Source organism: Pseudophryne corroboree, chromosome 2 (assembly GCF_028390025.1).
Source record: "Pseudophryne corroboree isolate aPseCor3 chromosome 2, aPseCor3.hap2, whole genome shotgun sequence".
Lineage (NCBI taxonomy): Eukaryota > Metazoa > Chordata > Amphibia > Anura > Myobatrachidae > Pseudophryne > Pseudophryne corroboree.
The window spans coordinates 511,937,857-511,960,658 of NC_086445.1; the positions used below are offsets into that span (position 1 = coordinate 511,937,857).

Sequence of the window (22,802 nt, forward strand, 5' to 3'; positions counted from 1 at the left end):
TCGGCAGCCCGTCCATAATTGTATATACCAGTGACCTAACCGTGGTTTTTTTTTCTTTCTTTATACATACATACTAGTTACGAGTATACTATCTCTTTATCAACCAGTCTATATATTAGCAGCAGACACAGTACAGTGCGGTAGTTCACGGCTGTGGCTACCTCTGTGTCGGCACTCGGCAGCCCGTCCATAATTGTATATACCACCTAACCGTGGTTTTTTTTTCTTTCTTTATACATACATACTAGTTACGAGTATACTATCTCTTTATCAACCAGTCTATATATTAGCAGCAGACACAGTACAGTGCGGTAGTTCACGGCTGTGGCTACCTCTGTGTCGGCACTCGGCAGCCCGTCCATAATTGTATATACCAGTGACCTAACCGTGGTTTTTTTTTCTTTCTTTATACATACATACTAGTTACGAGTATACTATCTCTTTATCAACCAGTCTATATATTAGCAGCAGACACAGTACAGTGCGGTAGTTCACGGCTGTGGCTACCTCTGTGTCGGCACTCGGCAGCCCGTCCATAATTGTATATACCACCTAACCGTGGTTTTTTTTTCTTTCTTTATACATACATACTAGTTACGAGTATACTATCTCTTTATCAACCAGTCTATATTAGCAGCAGACACAGTACAGTGCGGTAGTTCACGGCTGTGGCTACCTCTGTGTCGGCACTCGGCAGCCCGTCCATAATTGTATATACCAGTGACCTAACCGTGGTTTTTTTTTCTTTCTTTATACATACATACTAGTTACGAGTATACTATCTCTTTATCAACCAGTCTATATATTAGCAGCAGACACAGTACAGTGCGGTAGTTCACGGCTGTGGCTACCTCTGTGTCGGCACTCGGCAGCCCGTCCATAATTGTATATACTAGTGACCTAACCGTGGTTTTTTTTTCTTTCTTTATACATACATACTAGTTACGAGTATACTATCTCTTTATCAACCAGTCTATATATTAGCAGCAGACACAGTACAGTGCGGTAGTTCACGGCTGTGGCTACCTCTGTGTCGGCACTCGGCAGCCCGTCCATAATTGTATATACCACCTAACCGTGGTTTTTCTTTCTTTCTTTATACATACATACTAGTTACGAGTATACTATCTCTTTATCAACCAGTCTATATATTAGCAGCAGACACAGTACAGTGCGGTAGTTCACGGCTGTGGCTACCTCTGTGTCGGCACTCGGCAGCCCGTCCATAATTGTATATACTAGTGACCTAACCGTGGTTTTTTTTTCTTTCTTTATACATACATACTAGTTACGAGTATACTATCTCTTTATCAACCAGTCTATATATTAGCAGCAGACACAGTACAGTGCGGTAGTTCACGGCTGTGGCTACCTCTGTGTCGGCACTCGGCAGCCCGTCCATAATTGTATATACCACCTAACCGTGGTTTTTTTTTCTTTCTTTATACATACATACTAGTTACGAGTATACTATCTCTTTATCAACCAGTCTATATATTAGCAGCAGACACAGTACAGTGCGGTAGTTCACGGCTGTGGCTACCTCTGTGTCGGCACTCGGCAGCCCGTCCATAATTGTATACTAGTATCCAATCCATCCATCTGCATTGTTTACCTGAGGTGCCTTTTAGTTGTGCCTATGGAGAACAAAAATGTTGAGGTTCCAAAATTAGGGAAAGATCAAGATCCACTTCCACCTCGTGCTGAAGCTGCTGCCACTAGTCATGGCCGAGACGATGAAATGCCAGCAACGTCGTCTGCCAAGGCCGATGCCCAATGGCATAGTACAGAGCATGTCAAAACCAAAACACCAAATATCAGTAAAAAAAGGACTCCAAAACCTAAAATAAAATTGTCGGAGGAGAAGCGTAAACTTGCCAATATGCCATTTACCACACGGAGTGGCAAGGAACGGCTGAGGCCCTGGCCTATGTTCATGGCTAGTGGTTCAGCTTCACATGAGGATGGAAGCACTCAGCCTCTCGCTAGAAAACTGAAAAGACTCAAGCTGGCAAAAGCACCGCAAAGAACTGTGCGTTCTTTGAAATCCCAAATCCACAAGGAGAGTCCAATTGTGTCGGTTGCGATGCCTGACCTTCCCAACACTGGACGTGAAGAGCATGCGCCTTCCACCATTTGCACGCCCCCTGCAAGTGCTGGAAGGAGCACCCGCAGTCCAGTTCCTGATAGTCAGATTGAAGATGTCAGTGTTGAAGTACACCAGGATGAGGAGGATATGGGTGTTGCTGGCGCTGGGGAGGAAATTGACCAGGAGGATTCTGATGGTGAGGTGGTTTGTTTAAGTCAGGCACCCGGGGAGACACCTGTTGTCCGTGGGAGGAATATGGCCGTTGACATGCCAGGTGAAAATACCAAAAAAATCAGCTCTTCGGTGTGGAGGTATTTCACCAGAAATGCGGACAACAGGTGTCAAGCCGTGTGTTCCCTTTGTCAAGCTGTAATAAGTAGGGGTAAGGACGTTAACCACCTCGGAACATCCTCCCTTATACGTCACCTGCAGCGCATTCATAATAAGTCAGTGACAAGTTCAAAAACTTTGGGTGACAGCGGAAGCAGTCCACTGACCAGTAAATCCCTTCCTCTTGTAACCAAGCTCACGCAAACCACCCCACCAACTCCCTCAGTGTCAATTTCCTCCTTCCCCAGGAATGCCAATAGTCCTGCAGGCCATGTCACTGGCAAGTCTGACGAGTCCTCTCCTGCCTGGGATTCCTCCGATGCATCCTTGCGTGTAACGCCTACTGCTGCTGGCGCTGCTGTTGTTGCCGCTGGGAGTCGATGGTCATCCCAGAGGGGAAGTCGTAAGCCCACTTGTACTACTTCCAGTAAGCAATTGACTGTTCAACAGTCCTTTGCGAGGAAGATGAAATATCACAGCAGTCATCCTACTGCAAAGCGGATAACTGAGTCCTTGACAACTATGTTGGTGTTAGACGTGCGTCCGGTATCCGCCGTTAGTTCACAGGGAACTAGACAATTTATTGAGGCAGTGTGCCCCCGTTACCAAATACCATCTAGGTTCCACTTCTCTAGGCAGGTGATACCGAGAATGTACACGGACGTCAGAAAAAGACTCACCAGTCTCCTAAAAAATGCAGTTGTACCCAATGTCCACTTAACCACGGACATGTGGACAAGTGGAGCAGGGCAGGGTCAGGACTATATGACTGTGACAGCCCACTGGGTAGATGTATGGACTCCCGCCGCAAGAACAGCAGCGGCGGCACCAGTAGCAGCATCTCGCAAACGCCAACTCTTTCCTAGGCAGGCTACGCTTTGTATCACCGCTTTCCAGAATACGCACACAGCTGAAAACCTCTTACGGCAACTGAGGAAGATCATCGCGGAATGGCTTACCCCAATTGGACTCTCCTGTGGATTTGTGGCATCGGACAACGCCAGCAATATTGTGTGTGCATTAAATATGGGCAAATTCCAGCACGTCCCATGTTTTGCACATACCTTGAATTTGGTGGTGCAGAATTTTTTAAAAAACGACAGGGGCGTGCAAGAGATGCTGTCGGTGGCCAGAAAAATTGCGGGACACTTTCGGCGTACAGGCACCACGTACAGAAGACTGGAGCACCACCAAAAACTACTGAACCTGCCCTGCCATCATCTGAAGCAAGAAGTGGTAACGAGGTGGAATTCAACCCTCTATATGCTTCAGAGGTTGGAGGAGCAGCAAAAGGCCATTCAAGCCTATACAATTGAGCACGATATAGGAGATGGAATGCACCTGTCTCAAGTGCAGTGGAGAATGATTTCAACGTTGTGCAAGGTTCTGATGCCCTTTGAACTTGCCACACGTGAAGTCAGTTCAGACACTGCCAGCCTGAGTCAGGTCATTCCCCTCATCAGGCTTTTGCAGAAGAAGCTGGAGGCATTGAAGAAGGAGCTAAAAGGGAGCGATTCCGCTAGGCATGTGGGACTTGTGGATGCAGCCCTTAATTCGCTTAACAAGGATTCACGGGTGGTCAATCTGTTGAAATCAGAGCACTACATTTTGGCCACCGTGCTCGATCCTAGATTTAAAGCCTACCTTGGATCTCTCTTTCCGGCAGACACAGGTCTGCTGGGGTTGAAAGACCTGCTGGTGACAAAATTGTCAAGTCAAGCGGAACGCGACCTGTCAACATCTCCTCCTTCACATTCTCCCGCAACTGGGGGTGCGAGGAAAAGGCTCAGAATTCCGAGCCCACCCGCTGGCGGTGATGCAGGGCAGTCTGGAGCGACTGCTGATGCTGACATCTGGTCCGGACTGAAGGACCTGACAACGATTACGGACATGTCGTCTACTGTCACTGCATATGATTCTCTCAACATTGATAGAATGGTGGAGGATTATATGAGTGACCGCATCCAAGTAGGCACGTCACACAGTCCGTACTTATACTGGCAGGAAAAAGAGGCAATTTGGAGGCCCTTGCACAAACTGGCTTTATTCTACCTAAGTTGCCCTCCCACAAGTGTGTACTCCGAAAGAGTGTTTAGTGCCGCCGCTCACCTTGTCAGCAATCGGCGTACGAGGTTACATCCAGAAAATGTGGAGAAGATGATGTTCATTAAAATGAATTATAATCAATTCCTCCGCGGAGACATTGACCAGCAGCAATTGCCTCCACAAAGTACACAGGGAGCTGAGATGGTGGATTCCAGTGGGGACGAATTGATAATCTGTGAGGAGGGGGATGTACACGGTGATATATCGGAGGGTGAAGATGAGGTGGACATCTTGCCTCTGTAGAGCCAGTTTGTGCAAGGAGAGATTAATTGCTTCTTTTTTGGGGGGGGTCCAAACCAACCCGTCATATCAGTCACAGTCGTGTGGCAGACCCTGTCACTGAAATGATGGGTTGGTTAAAGTGTGCATGTCCTGTTTTGTTTATACAACATAAGGGTGGGTGGGAGGGCCCAAGGACAATTCCATCTTGCACCTCTTTTTTCTTTTCTTTTTCTTTGCATCATGTGCTGATTGGGGAGGGTTTTTTTGGAAGGGACATCCTGCGTGACACTGCAGTGCCACTCCTAGATGGGCCCGGTGTTTGTGACGGCCACTAGGGTCGCTAATCTTACTCACACAGTCAGCTACCTCATTGCGCCTCTTTTTTTCTTTGCGTCATGTGCTGTTTGGGGAGGGTTTTTTGGAAGGGACATCCTGCGTGACACTGCAGTGCCACTCCTAGATGGGCCCGGTGTTTGTGTCGGCCACTAGGGTCGCTAATCTTACTCACACAGCTACCTCATTGCGCCTCTTTTTTTCTTTGCGTCATGTGCTGTTTGGGGAGGGTTTTTTGGAAGGGACATCCTGCGTGACACTGCAGTGCCACTCCTAGATGGGCCCGGTGTTTGTGTCGGCCACTAGGGTCGCTTATCTTACTCACACAGCGACCTCGGTGCAAATTTTAGGACTAAAAATAATATTGTGAGGTGTGAGGTATTCAGAATAGACTGAAAATGAGTGTAAATTATGGTTTTTGAGGTTAATAATACTTTGGGATCAAAATGACCCCCAAATTCTATGATTTAAGCTGTTTTTTAGTGTTTTTGGAAAAAAACACCCGAATCCAAAACACACCCGAATCCGACAAAAAAAATTCGGTGAGGTTTTGCCAAAACGCGTTCGAACCCAAAACACGGCCGCGGAACCGAACCCAAAACCAAAACACAAAACCCGAAAAATTTCAGGCGCTCATCTCTAGTAACTACTTAACAAGAACCTGCAGAAAATTCAACGTACTGAGGTTGGCCCCCAATATCCCTTATGGACTACGAGAAAAGGATTTACAGATCGGTAATTAAAACCTATTTTCTCTAGCATCCATAAGTGATATTGGGGAATCTAGTACGATGGGGACGTCCCAAACCTTTCAGAACGTGCGGGAACGTGCGTAGACTTCTGCAACACCACCTGCCCAAACTGGTTATCCTCTTTGGTCAGGGTATCAAACTGGTAGAAGTTCACAAATGTATTCTTCCCCGACCACGTAGCAGCTTGGCATAGTTGCAGGGCCGAGACTCCTCGGGCAGCCCACAGATCTTGTAGAGTGGGCCTTCAGAGACTTGGGTAAAAGGTAAGGCTGCCGACACATAGGGGGTCATTCTGACCCGTTTGCACGCAGCGGTTCTTCGCTGCCATGCGAACGGGTCGGAACTGCGGCTGCGCGGTGCCCGCATTGCGTCGTTGCCCAGCGACGGCAGTCACCGGCAACAACGCCAGGACCGAAGGAAGCGATCGCATGCCCGATCGTAAGAAGGTTGACAGCGGGAAGGAGGATCGGGGAGTCTAATCACCGTTTCCGGGCGTGGTAAGGCGAACGCAGGCGTGTCCAGGCGTTTGGAGGGCGGAAGTCTAACGTCATAGCCGGGACCTTCATCGCTGGATCCGTCGCACTGGGTAAGTAGCTGCAAGGCTGGTCTTGCTTTGCAGGAAACTTTTTTAGCATAGCAGGGCTGCACAAACGATCGCAGCCCTGCTATGCTAAAATACACTCCCCCATAGGCGGCGTCAAGTTGATCGCACGAGCAGCAAAAAGTTGGTACATGCGATCAACTCGGAATGACCACCATAGGCCTGTTGGATAGTAAGCCTAATCCAACGAGCAATGGACTGCTTTGAAGCAGGACAACCCTTTTTCTGTGCATCATAGAGCACGAACAAAGAATTTGTCTCTCTGATTCGAGCTGTTCTTTTGATATAGATCTTCAAGGCTCGCACAGCATCCAATGCCTCCGGAAGAGCAGAAGCGCCAAAACTGGATGGAATCACAATAGGCTGATTCAAGTGAAACGCAGAGACAGCCTTCGTCAGGAACTGCTGCTAGTGCGGAGCTCCGCTCTGTCCCCGTAAAAGACCAAGTAGGGACTTTTACAAGACAAGGCCCCCAGTTCTGAGACATGTCGAGCAGAAGCCAGGGCCAGTAACATCATAGTCTTCCACATGAGGTACTGGTCTTCTACAGTCATCAGAGGTTCAAACCAGGAGAACTGTAGAAATTCCAACACTACATTCAGGCGGCACAAAAGGAGGTTGTATGTGGAGTACCCCTTGCAAGAAGGTCTAAACTTCTGGCAACACTGCCAATTTCTTCTGGAAGAAAATGGAGCGGGCTGAAATCTGGACCTTAATGGAACCCAGACGTAAGCCCTTATCAACACCAGCTTGCAGGAAACTTAAGAAATGTCCCAAGCGAAACTCAGTAGGCGGATACGTGCGTTCCTCGCACCAAGAGACATATCTCCTCCAGATATGATGATAGTGTTTTGACGTCACAGGTTTCCTAGCCTGAACCATGGTAGCAATAACCTTCTTGGAAAGATCCTTGTGAGCTAGGATGTTCAGCTCAACCTCCATGCCATCAAACAAAGTCACCGTAAGTCTCGGTAGACGAACGGTCCTTGTTGAAGAAGATCGCTTCACAGTGGTAGAGGCCAAGGGACTTCGTTGGACATATCCAGAAGATACACGTACCATACCCTCTGAGGCCAATCCAGGGCAATCAGAATTGCCTGGACACGGATTCCTGATTCGCTTTAGAACCCTTGGGAGCAATGGAATCGGAGGAAACAGGTAGACCAGTCGCTAAGGCCAAGGCGATGCCAGTGCATCCACTGCCCTCGCCTGAGGGTCCCTGGTCCGTGAGTAATACCAGGGAAGTTTCTTGTTGAGACGAGAAGCCACCATGTCTATCTGTGGGCAACCCCACCGGTCGATGATCTGCTGGAACACCAGATGGTGGAGCCCCCACTCCCCCGGGTGGAGATAGTGACGACTCAGGAAATCCGCCTCCGAGTTGTCCACACCTGGAATGAAGATTGCGGACATTGCTCTTGCATTTCTTTCCACCCAGAGTGTCTTTGACACCCCTCGCATGCAAGCTCTGCTTTCTGTCTCACCTTGTCGATTGATATACGCCACTGCCGTGGTGTTGTCTGACTGTACCTGGATCGCGTGATCCTTTAGCAGAGGAGAGGCCTGAAGCAGAGCATTGTAGATCGGCCGAAGTTCCAGAATGTTGATCGGAAGTAGGGCCTCGTGGCCTGACCACCTGTCTGGAACTGCTCCCCTTGGGTGACAGCTCCCCATCCCCGTAGACTTGCATCAGTCGTGAGTCGGGTCCAATCCTGGATCCCGAAACTCCGGCCTTCCAGGAGATTGGAAGACTGTAGCCACCACAGGAGGGAAATCCTGGCCTGAGGTGACAGACGAATCATCCAGTGCATCTGTAGATGCGATCCGGACAACTTGCTCAGGAGATCCAACTGAAACTTTCTGGCATGGAACCTCCCATACTGGATCGCCTTGTATGAGGCAACCATCTTTCCCTACAATCGTATGCAAAGATGGACGGACACTCGAGTAGGTCTGAGCACCATGCGGACCATCTCCTGAAGTGTATTCGCCTTGTCCTCTGGTAGAAACACCTTCTGGGCCACAGTATCCAGCAACATCCCCAGGAACAGGAGCCTCTGAGTTGGCTCCAGGTGGGACTTCTGTAAGTTGAGGATCCACCCATGGTCCGACAGAAGAAGATGGATAGTGCGGTCGATATGGATCGTGCTTTTATCAGAAGATCGTCCAGATAAGGGACAACATTGATCCCCTGGACCCGGAACATCATCTCCGTCATCACCTTCGTGAATAACTTCAGGGCTGTGGACATGCCGAAGGGCAGTGCCTGGAATTGGAAGTGATTGTCCAGAATGGCAAACCGCAGGTATGCCTGATGAGGCAGCTAAATCGGAATATGGAGGTATACATCCTTGATGTCGAAGGAGACCATAAATTCCTGTTCTACCAGGCCCGCAATCACTGCTCACAGGGATTCCATCTTGAACACCTTCAAATAAGAATTCAAAGATTTGAGATTCAAAATGGGTCTGACAGAATCGTCCGGTTTCGGCACCACAAACCGGTTTGAGTAAAACCCCTTGCCGCGTTGCAGTACTGGAACAATGACGTGGGACTGGACCAACTTTCGGATGGCCTGTTGCAACGTAGCTTGCATATCCTCCAAAGCTGGAAAGCTTGATTTGAAAAATCGTTGGGGAGGAGTACTGTCGTACTCCAGCTTGTAGCCCTGAGAAACGAGATCTCTGATCCAGGTATCCTGGCAGGAAGTCTCATAGACACGGCTGAAGTGATGCAGTCGAGCTTACACCTCAAGATCCCCTCGGGGTGGGAGGGCACAGTCATGCTGAGGCCTTAATAGACGCAGAACCGGTGGACTGTCCCTGAGAGCAGGTGCTTGCAGGTTTTCTGGACTTACCTCTGGTGCCTCTAGTCGCATTGGAGGCACCTCTGGCCTTAGATCGAAATCTGTGAGACCAAAAGGACTGAACAGACGGTCACGGATAGGAGCGTCTCGCCGGCGGGGCCCCAGAGGGGAGAAACGTAGATTTCCCAGCCATAACTTTGGAAATCCAGGTAACCAATTCAACTTAGAGAGCCATTCCACACTACATTTGGATTCTGCGTCCGATACCCACTGACGCAACCACAAGGCCCTGTGTGCTGACACTGCCATGGCAGAAGTTCGAGCATTAATGTTCCCCATCTCCTTGAGAGAATCACAGGGGACACGTGTAGTGTCCTGAATGTGTTTTAGTAGGGTTACCATAGTAACTAAGGGCATATTCCATGAAAGGCCCCCCTGAATTTGAGTAGCATGAGTCATCCAGCAACCCGCAATATACCGGCTGCTGTGTATATAGACTTTAGGGTAGTCTCTATCTTCCTATCCCCAGGATCCTTCATGGTAAAGGAGCCCGGGGCGGGCAGCACCGCCTTTTTAGACAGGCGAGAGACGGATACATCCACCCCAGGGGGTTTCTCCCAAAATTTTCTACCTTGAGGAACAAATGGGAAAGTGCACAAATACTTTTTGGACACTTGGAATTTTTGGTCTGGATTCTTCCAGGCCTGTTTGAATAGATCAACTAACTCTGTAGAGTCAGGGAAAGGGACATTAGGCTTGTTTTGTACAAAGAAAAACGACTGCTGTGATGCAGCATCCTCTAGAGGGAGCTTTAACACATCCCGTATAGCCAGAATTAGGTGGGGGGGGGGGGGGGGGGGGGTTCAATAGCCCGAGTAGAATCGGGATCCCCACTAACGGGATCCAGGTCATCCCCATCCTCCTGTATATCATCATCTGTATCAGAGAGAGTAGAGCAGGTAACCCATGCTTCTGTGGCCCTGCATGAGAGAGGGGGGCTGTGCATCTGCCATAGAAACTAAATCTGCAGCAGCTTGTTGTAGTAGCTGAGGCTTCAGCACATTAACAGTGAGCTGGGATGACATATCTGACATCATAGTTTTAAGATACCCTAGCCAGGAGGGCACTGGACCCTCTCCCCCAGCCCCTTCACTGATTTGTGAATATTGACTGCATTGTTCACATGAAACAGAATCAGTAGATAATGGAGAGAATCTGGTGCGACATACACTGCACAGCTTGTGTTTACCCGTATTTCACAGTAAGCACAAAAACATACACAGACACTTATATTGCAAGCCTGCCCTACTGTATGAGAGAGTGAGTGTGAGAAAGAGAGAGAGAGAGAGAGAGAGAGAGAGAGAGAGAGAGAGAGAGAGAGAGAGAGAGAGAGAGAGAGAGAGAACACACCAGCACACCCTGAGCTGCACAGCCCCAGTGAGGCTGTCAGCTCCCTATAATACAGTAAACACTAACAATTTCTGTCCTGAATAGGATCCAGATAGTGTACACAAGCGGCTCTTCCCCTTTGCTACACCCTGTACCAGATATCCAGCGTGGCTGAGTTGTCAGGAAGCGCTGTGTGTGCTGTGGATGGCTGCAGTAAGCAGAGGAAGGTGCCAAAACGCCTCAGGTCCCGCTCTGTTGTAGCTCCGCCCCCTCCAATGGCGCAGGAATTACACGAATATATTATACTGGCAAATTCTCCTTTTTAGCTCAAAACATCACAAGTGCTAGTCAAACCTTTTGTGCCAGTTCCACACGGGGGATCTCAGCGGGACCCCACCGGCTGGGATTTCCCAGACATGGTCGCATCTAATGCGACCAGTCAGAAAGCCACTGTGCAGCTGCAGGAAGAGAATCTTCTCCCAGTTACCGCTCTCAGAGGGACCCCCCAGTTACCGCTCTCAGAGGGACCTCCCAGCCCCTCTGCTTCTCTCCCCTCTGTGCCTGCCATGCTGCCGATAACTGCTGATTGAACAGCCTGGCAGGACCCCCAACTCCACGGCTGAAGACATTAGCAGCCGCTGGGGAAATGTTAAAAAGCAACCCTCACCTTTCCACCGGACTTCCGGAGGCTGCAGAGAGGAGGAGGTGGCGAGAAAATGTGAAGTTGTGATAGTAGCAATGTTCTGATGGTGATGGTCTGATGTCCGAGGGGAAAAACCCTGATATTTAAAATTTTATTTTTCATTTATTTTTTAATAAAATCATTTTGGATAAGTCTTAAATGTGTTCTTGACCTAACTCAAATCATAAAAGAACCTGACAATTTCTGAGCGTTTTTTTGAAAATATATTAGCTACTTATGTGGTTAAAGTGTAAATATGCTGTACGTAAAGTTATTATGTACAAAGTCATACCAGGGAAAACAGGAATTACTCAATAAATCCAGGTGCAGTTACATGGATCCTGAATAAAACATACTGCATGTTGGGACACATTTTACACCATAAACACACAACCTGTAGATTTGTTGTTTCAGCAGTCTATGGTCAGAGGGCAATGACTCAACAACTCCCCTCATTTTCCTTGTATTAGACATGTTAATGGAGCTAAGAGAATTTTTAATATCTAGTACAAGACCACCTATAAATGCATTACATAGCCACATAATGTACTACTATAGTGACCTTTGTTTAGGTTATGCTGCAGTAAAAAATAAAAACTATTACCAGTTTATATAAATTTTAATGTACATAATACTGATTAAATACAGGCTGTACGGTGAAGGATACTTACATTGGACATTATGCTTTATAGCTGAACAGCTAACTTACAAACCGAGACAAATTTGTTTTATTAGAGAAAAGTAATTTTTTTCAGTTTGGTAAATATATTAAAATGATAACAAATGCTAGAGATTGCTATAAACTATTACTCAACAGATAAAATTGGCTACATAATTATATGCAGCTTGCGGCTGTCATATTTGATAAAATCTAGTAGAAGGATAATCAGAATTCTACAGCAAGTAATGCATTGCGCACAGTAATTTACAGTAAATATTCTGCATCAGCTGTCCATAAATAAATTATTGGGTTAAAAAACACATTATATACATTAATATATACACACGCACAGGGTGACACGTTGGTCTAACATGCATACACACCTGGCCCTGTGTGTTTCAATATAAAGTTTTCGTCATCAAACTTCCTCCCATAGATGGATTTTCCCCCTGTGCCGTTGTGATTGGTGAAGTCCCCTGCTTGCAACATGAACTGCGGGATGATTCTATGGAAGCTGCTGCCCTTGTAGCCAAATCCTTTTTCATGGTTGCAGAGGCAGCGGAAGTTTTCTGTAAGTCACAAACAAAACTCTGTTAATATTTAATAAGCTATATTATACCCCAAGGACAAAAAAAAAACCATAACAAGTCTTTAAATCTCTCAATGTTTGCATAATTCATTTACTCTGTTGTACATAAATGTTTTTATAAAAAGACTACACTTCAGATTTCTTTCAGAAAAAGTTGTAATCATCCCTTTCATTTTTCTACTTGTACTTAATAACAAATATGCTACGCAGACCAAAGTAATTCAACACTGACAGCAAACAGATCAATGAGATTTTATTGACATTGGTACTTTGTAGGTCCACCACGTGCAGGTTTTACTGCAGGCACCCTTTGTGGCAAACTGTCCACAAGTTCTTGGACAACAGCAGGCGGTATGTTTTGCCATTCCGTCTTAGGTACAGTGACCAACTGTGACATCGAAGGAGGTCGAGTCGGCCTAGAACTCCAATTTGTCCAAGAGGTTCTCAATGGGGTTAAGATCTGGACTTTGAGCAGGCCAGTCCATCTGAATACCAGTCCAGCGTCACCCTGGAAACATGACTGGTAGCATTGTTGTCCCGATAAAAACATTTGACGTTTCCACAGAACTACCACAGTGTAGGGAGCATAGAGTTGTAGAGAACATCTCTGGCATGGGAGTTGCAAGCTGATTAACTTACTGCTACATCACCGGTGAAAGCGCAGAAGCCCATGCTGGCTCCTGGCTGGAAGCTGTGGCCTCCTGCTGCGTAGCTGTGAAAACAATGAATGCAGAGTCCATTGTGGTCCTAAACCTGAAGAGAAAAGAGGATTTTGGTACTTACCGATAAATCCATTTCTCTGAATCCTCTAGGGGACACTGGAGCATTCTTAGACATTAGGGGTGTGAAGCTTGCAACCGGAGGTGTGGCACAATCTAAAAATTAGCATTGTCTGCACAGCCAGCTCCTCTCCCTTCACATCCCTCCTCCCTCAGTTTGAAAAATTTGACTGAGAGAATTGGACCTGATACTATAGCACATGGCGAGGAACCGAACCGTACAACATATCAAACAGCATCCAAGAACTCTTAACCGAATAACCAACGCTGTTTGCACGAACTGTTTTAACAAGAACTTTGAACACAGCAGGTTGACAGCACAGAGGCGGGCATTCAGTGTCCCCTAGAGGATTCAGAGAAATGGATTTATCGGTAAGTACCAAAATCCTCTTTTCTTTCATCCACTAGGGGACACTGGAGCATTCTTAGACATTAGGGGACGTACCAAAGTTATCCCCCAGGGAGGGAGTGCTGTCGATGGCCTGTTAAACTAAACGTCCGAACTTAGAGTCTCCGGACGCAAAGGTATCAAACTTGTAAAAGTTCGAACATGTGGTCTAAGGACCACGTCGCCGCTCTGTAAAGTTGAGTAGTGGAAGCACCTCTGACAGCCGCCCATGAGGCACCCACTGATCGGGTGGTATGAGCACCCGTCCGAACCGGAACCTGTTTACCACAGGAAATATAAGCTTGCCGAATGGCAATTCTAATCCATCTAGACAAAGACTGTTGAGATGCTGGCCAACTCTTCTGTGGCCCATCATAAAGACAAACAAAAGGTCCGACTCTCTGAAGGACGACATAACTTGTACGCACACCTGTAAAGCTGAGGACACGTCCCCATCTGCGAGACCCGGAAAGATGGGACCACAATTAGCTGGTTTACGGGAAACACCGAAACAACCTTAGGAAGGAAAACTGCTCTTGTACGGAGTTCTGCCCTATCCTCATGAAAAATGAAAAAGGGACTCTTACACGTTGAGGCTCCCAACTCAGAAAACCTGCCTGGCCGAAGCCAAGGCAAGCAATAATGTGACCATCCAAGGGAGATACGTCAGGTCTGTTCTTGCTAACGGCTCAAAAATTGGTGATCACCAAATTTCCAACATCCAATTTAAGTCCCAATGCGCAGCGGGAGGATGAAAAGGGGGTTGGATCCTCAGAACCCCCTGTAAAAAGGTTTGAACCGTTGGCAAGGATGCTACCCGCTGTTGAAATAGGATGGAGAGAGCCGAAGCTTGAACCTTCAGAGAGCCCAGCCTCAGTCCTATATCTAGACCGGTCTGAAGGAAAAGTAGAAGTCTGGATAAGTGGAAGTTCGTCGAATTCCACCCACGTTCTTGCCCCCAGTCCATGTGTCTCTACCAAATCCTGTAGTAGTGCATGGCTGTGACCGGCTCCCTAGCGCCAATCCTCGTATGAATGGCCTTTCCTGGTATCACTATTTCTTAAGATCCGGGTTTCAATAGCCACGCCGGTAAACGCAGCCTGTCTGGGCGGTGGAACTGTCCCGGAGATAGCAGGTCCTCTCTCTCTGAAGTAACCGCCAAGGATCTTCCGCTAGTAACCCTCGCAGGTCGGGGTACCAACTCCTGCGGGGCCAATCTGTGCAATGAGAATTGCTCACACTCATCCTCTGTTCAACCTTGTCAGAACTCTGGGTATGAGTGGGAAAGGTGGGAAGATGTAAACCTTCTTGTAATACCACGGTTAACGCGTCCACTCTGCAGCTGGATCTCTTGTCCTGGACACATATCTGGGTAGCTGATGGTTTTGCCGAGACGCCATTAGGTCGACTTGAGGTAGACCCTCAAAAATCCGTGGATGTAGGCACCACTCTCCCGGATGCATGTCTTGTCGACTAAGATAATCTGCTTCCCAGTGTTCCACACCTGGAATGAACACTGCCGAGAGGAAGATGTTTCGCCTTTCTGTCCACAACAAGATCCTTGTGGCTGCCTTTAATGCCATCCTGCTCTTTGTTCCTCCTTGACGGTTTATGTAAGCCGTCGTCGTGACATTGTCTGACTGTATCTTGACGTGTTGACCCGTGACCAGGTCTTCGGCTAAGAGAAGCGCATTGTGAACTGCTCTCCATTCGAGTATGTTTATTGGTAGGCTGCTCTTTAGTAATGTCTATCTGTCCTGAAACTGATGGTCCTCGAAGACGGCACCCCAACCTCTGAGACTGGCATCCGTTGTCAGGATCCTCCAAACCCAAATGCCGAATGTCCTGCTTGCTGCGAGACTCTTGTGCAACGACCATCAAATTAAGGAGGGTCGTATGCGTGGTGGAAGCTGGATTCTCCAATGGAGCAGCTAGTGTGAACCTGCTCCCTCAGCAATGAGGTTCAACTGGAATGGTCGGGAATGAAGTCTGCCGTTGGAGAGCGTTGAACCATACCACCATCTTCCCGAGATGTTGTACACAGGGATATAGAGAAACCGTTTGTGTCCTCAGTACCTGAGCCACTAATCTTTGTAAGTCCTGGACCTCAGTCTCCGGTAGGAATACTCTCAAAAGTACCGTGTCCAAGATGAAATCGAGGAATTGAATCCGCTAAGTTGGTATAAGGTCGGATTTCTGGAAATTCACAATCCATCCATGTTGAACGAGAAAGTGATGAGATGTCTGAACATCTCTGATCAGCTGTTCTTGAGACGATGCCTTGATCAGTAGATCGTCTAGATAAGGTATAATCATGACCCTCGACTGTCTTAATCTTGCAACCATGATTGCCATAATCTTCGTAAAGATTCTTAGGGCTGATGATAGACCGAACGGCAAGACCCTGAATCGGTAGTGATCCGTCACCAGTGCGAACCCTAAGTAAGACTGGTGAGGAGTCCAGATTGGGATATGCAGATATGCATCCTTTATGTCCATGGATAACATGAACTCGCCCCGTTTCAAACCTGCAATGACCGATTGGATTGATTCCATCTTGAATTTGTAGACCCTTAGAAACTGGTTTAAAACTCTTTAAATTTAGTATTGGTCTGACCGTCCCGTCTGGCTTCGGCACGACAAAATAGGGATTTTTGTTTACTTACCGTAAAATCTCTCTCTCTGAGTCCATCTGGGGGACGCTGCGCCGTTACTTGTGGGTTAGAGGTGTGTGGTTGTGGAGTTTGGCACAGAACTACTCAAAACCTGACTCCTCCCCCCTCTAATCTCCTTCCTGCCTAGCCAGTACCTCAGTTAACGTTTAGCCAAGCCAAAGGAGATGGACCGAAAAAAATTTAACCGGTTAAACCAGACAAACCCATGGGAGGGATCGCAGCGTCCCCCAGATGGACTCAGAGAAAGAGATTTTACGGTAAGTAAACAAAAATCCCTATTTCTCTGTCATCCATCTGGGGGACGCTGCGCCGTTACTTGTGGGATTTCCCAAAGCAAGCTAATGAGAGGAGGGAGACGGTGACGGCATAGCCGTCTGTAAAATACGACGCCCAACAGAGGCAGTCTCCAAACCAAAAGTATGAAAACGGTAAAACTTTGTGAAAGTATGGACCGACGACCAGGTCGCCGCCCTGCACAGCTGCTCAATAGATGCGCCACCACGAACAGCCCAAGAGGTTCCAACAGCTCTAGTCGAATGAGCCCTAATTGAGTCAGGAACCTAAACATTTGAAGACACGTACGCCTGTCTGATGGCCGAAGTTACCCAACGGGCCACAGTGTTCTTGGAAGCCGGCCAACCTCGTTTGGGAGCATCAATCAATACCAACAAAGTATCCGTACGACGGAAAGACTCCGTGCGAGACAAATAAACACGTAAGGCCCGAACTACATCCAGTAGGGCCAAATGGGAGGTCTCCCCGGGAGAAGACGACGGAGTAAATGCTGGAAGGACAATGTCCTGATTTAAATGGAATGCTGAAACAACCTTTGGAAGGAAAGAAGGCTTAGTTCGCAGAACCACCCGGTTCTCATGAAACACTAATAAAGGCGGCCTGCAAGAAAGGGCCGCCAATTCAGACACTCGTCTAGCTGAAGCAATAGCTAAAAGAAAAACAACTTTTAGTGTTAGATAACGCAGTTCTACAGATTCCAAAGGCTCAAATGGAGATATTTGAAGGGCCGTAAGGACCAAGTTCAAATCCCAGGGAGGAACCGGAGGAACAAAAGGTGGTTGAATCCTAAGTACTCCCTGAAGGAATGTCTGAACCTCTGGAATGATCGCTAGTTTCTTTTGAAAAAGAACCGACAAGGCCGAAACCTGACCCTTCAGTGAAGAAAGCCTCAGACCCTTCTCGAGGCCCTCTTGAAGGAAAGATAGCAGGCGAGGAAGTCTAAACAAATGCGGAGTTAACCCCCGCTTTTCGCACCAAGCAATGTAAATACGCCATACTTTATGATAAATGCCAGAAGTCACCGGTTTCCTAGCCCGAATCATCGTCTGCACAACAGATCGAGAAAGACCTTTTGCTTTTAAAATGTTGGATTCAAGAACCAAGCCGTCAAAGCCAGCCGACTTAAATCTGGGTGGCGACAAGGCCCTTGAAGAAGAAGATCTGGTCGCAGGGGGAGACGAAAGGGGTTTCCTGACGACCATGCTCCGCAGAAGAGTGTACCACTGTCGGCGCGGCCAATCTGGAGCCACCAGAATTATTGTGAGACCTTCTCGCCGAATGCGTTGAAGTAGACGAGGAATCAGCGTAATTGGCGGAAACACGTAACCCAGTTGAAACTGCCACGGGGCTGTTAGAGCATCGATCAGAAACGCTTGAGGATCCAGAGTACGGGAGCCGTAGTGAGGAAGTTTCTTGTTGAGACGAGATGCCTTTAGGTCTACATCGGGCATTCCCCATCGGGCCACTAGAGAGAGAAAAACCTCCTGGTGAAGTTCCCATTCTCCCGGATGAATCGTGTGACGACTCAAAGAATCCGCTTCCCAGTCCTCGACTCCTGGAATGTGAATTGCGGATATTACTGGAACCCACCGTTCCGCCCACGTGAGAATCTGAGCGACTTCTCTCATGGCGGACCAGCTGTGAGTTCCTCCGTTTGTTGATGTAAGCTACTGCCGTGGCATTGTCGGACTGCACCCGAACTGGATGGTTCCGGTATGAATGGTCGACCATGTTATGGTCGACAGTCATTAGGTCGACCACTATTGGTCGACACTGACATGGTCGACATGGACACATGGTCGACACATGAAAGGTCGACACATGAAAAGGTCGACATGAGGGTTTTTTTAAAAACTTTTTTGGTGTTGTTTTTTGCGTAAAGTGACTGGGAACCCCAATTAGTGCACCGCGTCCCATCGCATGGCTCGCTTCGCTCGCCATGCTTCGGGCATGGTGCCTTCGCTCCGCTACCGCTTCGCTCGGCACAGATTACCGTTCCAATCGTAGTCCACGTGGATCGTAAAGTATGGAAAAGTTCCCCAAAAGAAAAAAAAAAAGTTAAAAAACTCATGTCGACCTTTCATGTGTCGACAATTTTCATGTGTAGACCATGTGTCCATGTCGACCATGTCAATATCGACCAATAGTGGTCGACCTAATGACTGTCGACCATGTGAACGGATACCAACTGGATGATCCTTTACCATGGTCTGAATCTGAAGGAGTGCATACCGGATTGCTCTCAATTCCAGAATGTTGATCTGTAACTGCGACTCGTGACTGTTCCAGCGTCCCTGGAAGTGATGAGTCTGGAACACTGCCCCCCAACCGCTGAGGCTTGCGTCCGTGGTGACCATCATCCAAGACCAAACCGTGAACGGCGCTCCTTTTCTCAAATTTTGACTGTGCAGCCACCAGTGAAGCGACTGCCGAGTCTTCAACGACAATCGGATCAACTGCAATTCGAGACGTGGATCCATCCGAGCCCAACAGCCGAGAATCTGAGCCTGAAGAGGTCGGGCATGAAATCTGGCATATGGGACTGCCTCGAAGGAACACACCATTTTGCCTAACACCTGCATGCATCTGAGGACCGACACTACCGGTAAGTGCAACAGGGTCCGGATTCTGTACTGTAGATCCCGAATCCTGTCCGTAGGAAGAAACACCTTCTGGCTGTTGGTGTCGAATAAAAAAGTCCCAGAAAAATCATTTTCTGGGAAGGGAGTAAAGACGACTTCGGAAAATTTATTATCCATCCGAATGACTGCAGAGTCTCTATCGTTAGACGCAGGCTCTGACTTGAGAATCTCCTCTGACGGGGCCTTGATCAACAAATCGTCCAAGTATGGAGTGATGTTGACCCCCTGACAACGGAGAATCGTGACGACATGACCCATAACTTTTGTAAATACTCGAGGAGCCATGGAAAGACCAAAGGGAAGGGCCTGAAACTGATAATGGCATGGACCGACTGCAAATCTCAGAAGAGATTGATGACCTACCCAAATAGGAACATGTAGGTAGGCGTCCTTTATGTCTATTGAAGCCAAATATTCCCCTGGCTCCATGGCAGCGATTATTGAGCGAATGGATTCCATCTTGAATTTTTGGGTTGAGAGATACGGGTTGAGGGCTTTTAGATTCAGAATGGGTCGGAACGAACCGTCCGGTTTGTCCACGAGAAAAAGACCCGAGTAAAATCCCCGACCTCTCTGGTGAGCGGGAACTGGAAGAATTACACTATTCTGTAAAAGAGTGGCCGTTGCATAAGTAAGAGCTTGACAACCGGAGGGATCGCTCGGAAGGGGAGTGACAAACAGACGATATGGGACTGGTTCCTTGAGATCTAACACATATCCCCTGGATATGACCCCCCGTCACCCAGCGATCTGGGTTCGATAGAAGCCATACCTCTTTGAACTGTAGTAACCGAGCTCCCACCGTAATTGATCCCCCCGGCGATCGTGAACCGCCATGCAGTAGGTTTGTCGGCAGGTTTACTGGCTGGTTTACGAGTTGCCTGTGTTCCTCTACCTCGGAATGCCCCCCTTCGTGGGTACCTGGAAAAAGCACGAAATGAATGGGAATTACCTCTGCCCTGCGTACGAAAGGACCGAAACCTTGTAGTCTTCGGTTTCTGAGGAGCAACTGGAAGAAAAGGGCTCTTTCCCCCTGTAGCATCGGAAATAATCTTCTTTAATTCTGATCCAAAGAGAAACTCACCTTCAAAGGGCACTGCCGTCAAAGTCTGTTTTGAGTCAGAATCGGCATTCCAAACCTGAAGCCAAAGAGACCGTCTCGCTGTCACGGTCAAGGCAGAAATACGGGATTGCAGCGCAGCCGAATCTAACAAGGCCTCACCCACATAAGAGCCTCCGAAATCTGTTCTGCTAACTGAATGGCTTCCAATGGATCGTCAGACTGCATTCCAGATACGACCTGTGCCAGCCAGTCATCCACGGCCTTGAGGACCCAAGCGCCTGCTAGAATTGGCCGAAGAGAAACACCTGATAAAGAAAACATAGATTTAAGTACTGCTTCAATCTTCCTATCCGTTGGATCCTTCAACGTCACAGACTGTACAGAAGGAATAACTGTAGCTTTTGCTAAATGTGAAATAGGGGCGTCTACCTTTGGAGCAGTTTCCCAAAATTTTGTATCCTCCTCTGTAAAAGGATAGAGAAATTTCAACTTCTTAGGGGCCTGGAAACGAGAATCCGGCTTAAGCCAGGGCTCCTTTAAAATATCCGCAAAATGAGAGTAAGAAGGGAAGGCAGTAACCTGTCTCTTCTGTCGTTTGAAAAACCCAGAGGAAGTCTCTGCCACTTCCGTATCCTGAATATTAAGAGTCTGACGGATTGCTTCTATCAGCAATCTAACACCTGAGCTAGTAGAAAATTCCTCATCCTCCCAGGTCGAAACGTCGTCCCACTCTGGGTCTACTTCCCCCTCCTCCAATGGGGATGTCTCCAACTTCTCCCCCGGGAAAGTTATAGCAGGCAATGGTTGTGGCCGCTTAGCAGCAGAAGAACTGCCGGCAGAGTTTACAAATTTGTTTAGAGACTGAGTCAAATCAACAAGACACCTGCCCATATTCTGCGCCCAGAGAGGTTCCGCCATCTTCTGACCGGAATCAGCCTCCGATCTGGACTGACGTAATTCAGAAATGGCATCTACCATGTTCCTTTTTTTTTTTTTTTTTTTTTTAAGAACAATGTACTACAACTAACTAACCCAGCAGAGTAGTGGACAGTACTGTGACTTATACTATGCAATTTATATTGAAAGAATATATAAGTTATACTGTGCAAAAGAAACCGATAACCTTCACTAAGTATAAAAGGACACTATGCCCCCAAAGTATACTTGCTGTTAGGTGACCCCCACTGAACAAGTAGGTTGAGTAGTAGTGAGCCAAAGAAGTGTTTTAGCCGCGTGTGTGCACAGCGTCCCCTCCGGAGAAGATGGCGCCCCGGAGCTCTGTAGACGCTGACTGGAGTGCGTACGCGGCAGTGCAGGGCGGGAATCTGTCCCCTCTGCCACTGACGTACGCGCCGGGTCCTCTCTGAGAAGGCGCGCCGGGTCCGGAAGTCCCCGGCTCGTGCGCGCCACTACATACAGCGGCTCCAAGCGCCCCCCCCCTCCCCTCAGGGAGTGACTCACTGCTCTCCCGGGCTCCGGACCATCCGTACACCAGTAGCAGGGATCAGTAAAGCCCTCGCTACCGTGTACCGCCTCACATCTCCGGGGGAAGGGGAGGGAGGGAGGTGAGAGAAATCAATAAATAAAATATAATAAAATATAAAGCATATGAGGTTATGAAGCATATGAAGGATAGACCAATACTGTCAGAGACAGATTGTGTCTATCCTGTACATTCTCACTGCCGAACTTCTTCTTTTAGAAACAGGAATCAAGCCCCAGTGACCAAAGTGTGGTGGCTTCCCGTGGCAGAATAGAGTGAGAGCTTCTATCTAACCCCACTCTAGTAGTACCTGTCACCTGTATACAGGGAATAGGTACACAAATAATAAAAGAATAAAAACCTAACTAAAATCTTCAGAGAGATAAAATCTGTGTCTGTACTCCACAGGCACAAAACTAAAACTGAGGTACTGGCTAGGCAGGAAGGAGATGGGAGGGGATAGAGGGGGGAGGAGTCAGGTTTTGAATAGTTCTGTGCCAAACTCCACAACCACACACCTCTAACCCACAAGTAACGGCGCAGCGTCCCCCAGATGGATGACAGAGAAGAGATTGTAATAGAAACCCGTTCCTCTCAGAGAGGCTGGAACCTGGGTAATGATTTCCGACCGTAGCAATTTTTGAATTGCTGTCAGTAATGTTTTTGCTTTGTGAGGACACTGAGGCAATACCATCATAAAAAGACTGACTGTGAGGCCTCTGTTGAAAATCCAGTTTGTACCCCTGGGGGATTAGGTCGTTTATCCAAAGTTCTGGTGAGGTTTCGGGCTCAGACGTCCCGAAAACCTTCCAGACGTGCGCCCACCAAGGGAGACCCCAGGTGATCTCGGTTTTGTCAGCAGGTTTACCCTGCTTTCTGGTCGTTGTCTGTGAACAGCCTCTACCTCTGGCTCTATGT

At 47.9% G+C, this 22,802-nt stretch overlaps 1 protein-coding gene across 2 annotated transcripts in view; it reads right to left on the reverse strand.

The window, feature by feature from the left end:
* The window catches only part of PPIE (peptidylprolyl isomerase E), an 83,837-nt gene that overhangs the window by 28,659 nt on the left and 32,376 nt on the right, over nucleotides 1–22,802 (reverse strand). For both annotated transcript variants that reach the window (XM_063954071.1, XM_063954070.1), the window contains exon 8: nucleotides 12,355–12,540. In XM_063954071.1, the coding sequence (XP_063810141.1) occupies nucleotides 12,355–12,540 (186 nt within the window). The remainder of the gene's footprint in view (nucleotides 1–12,354; nucleotides 12,541–22,802) is intronic.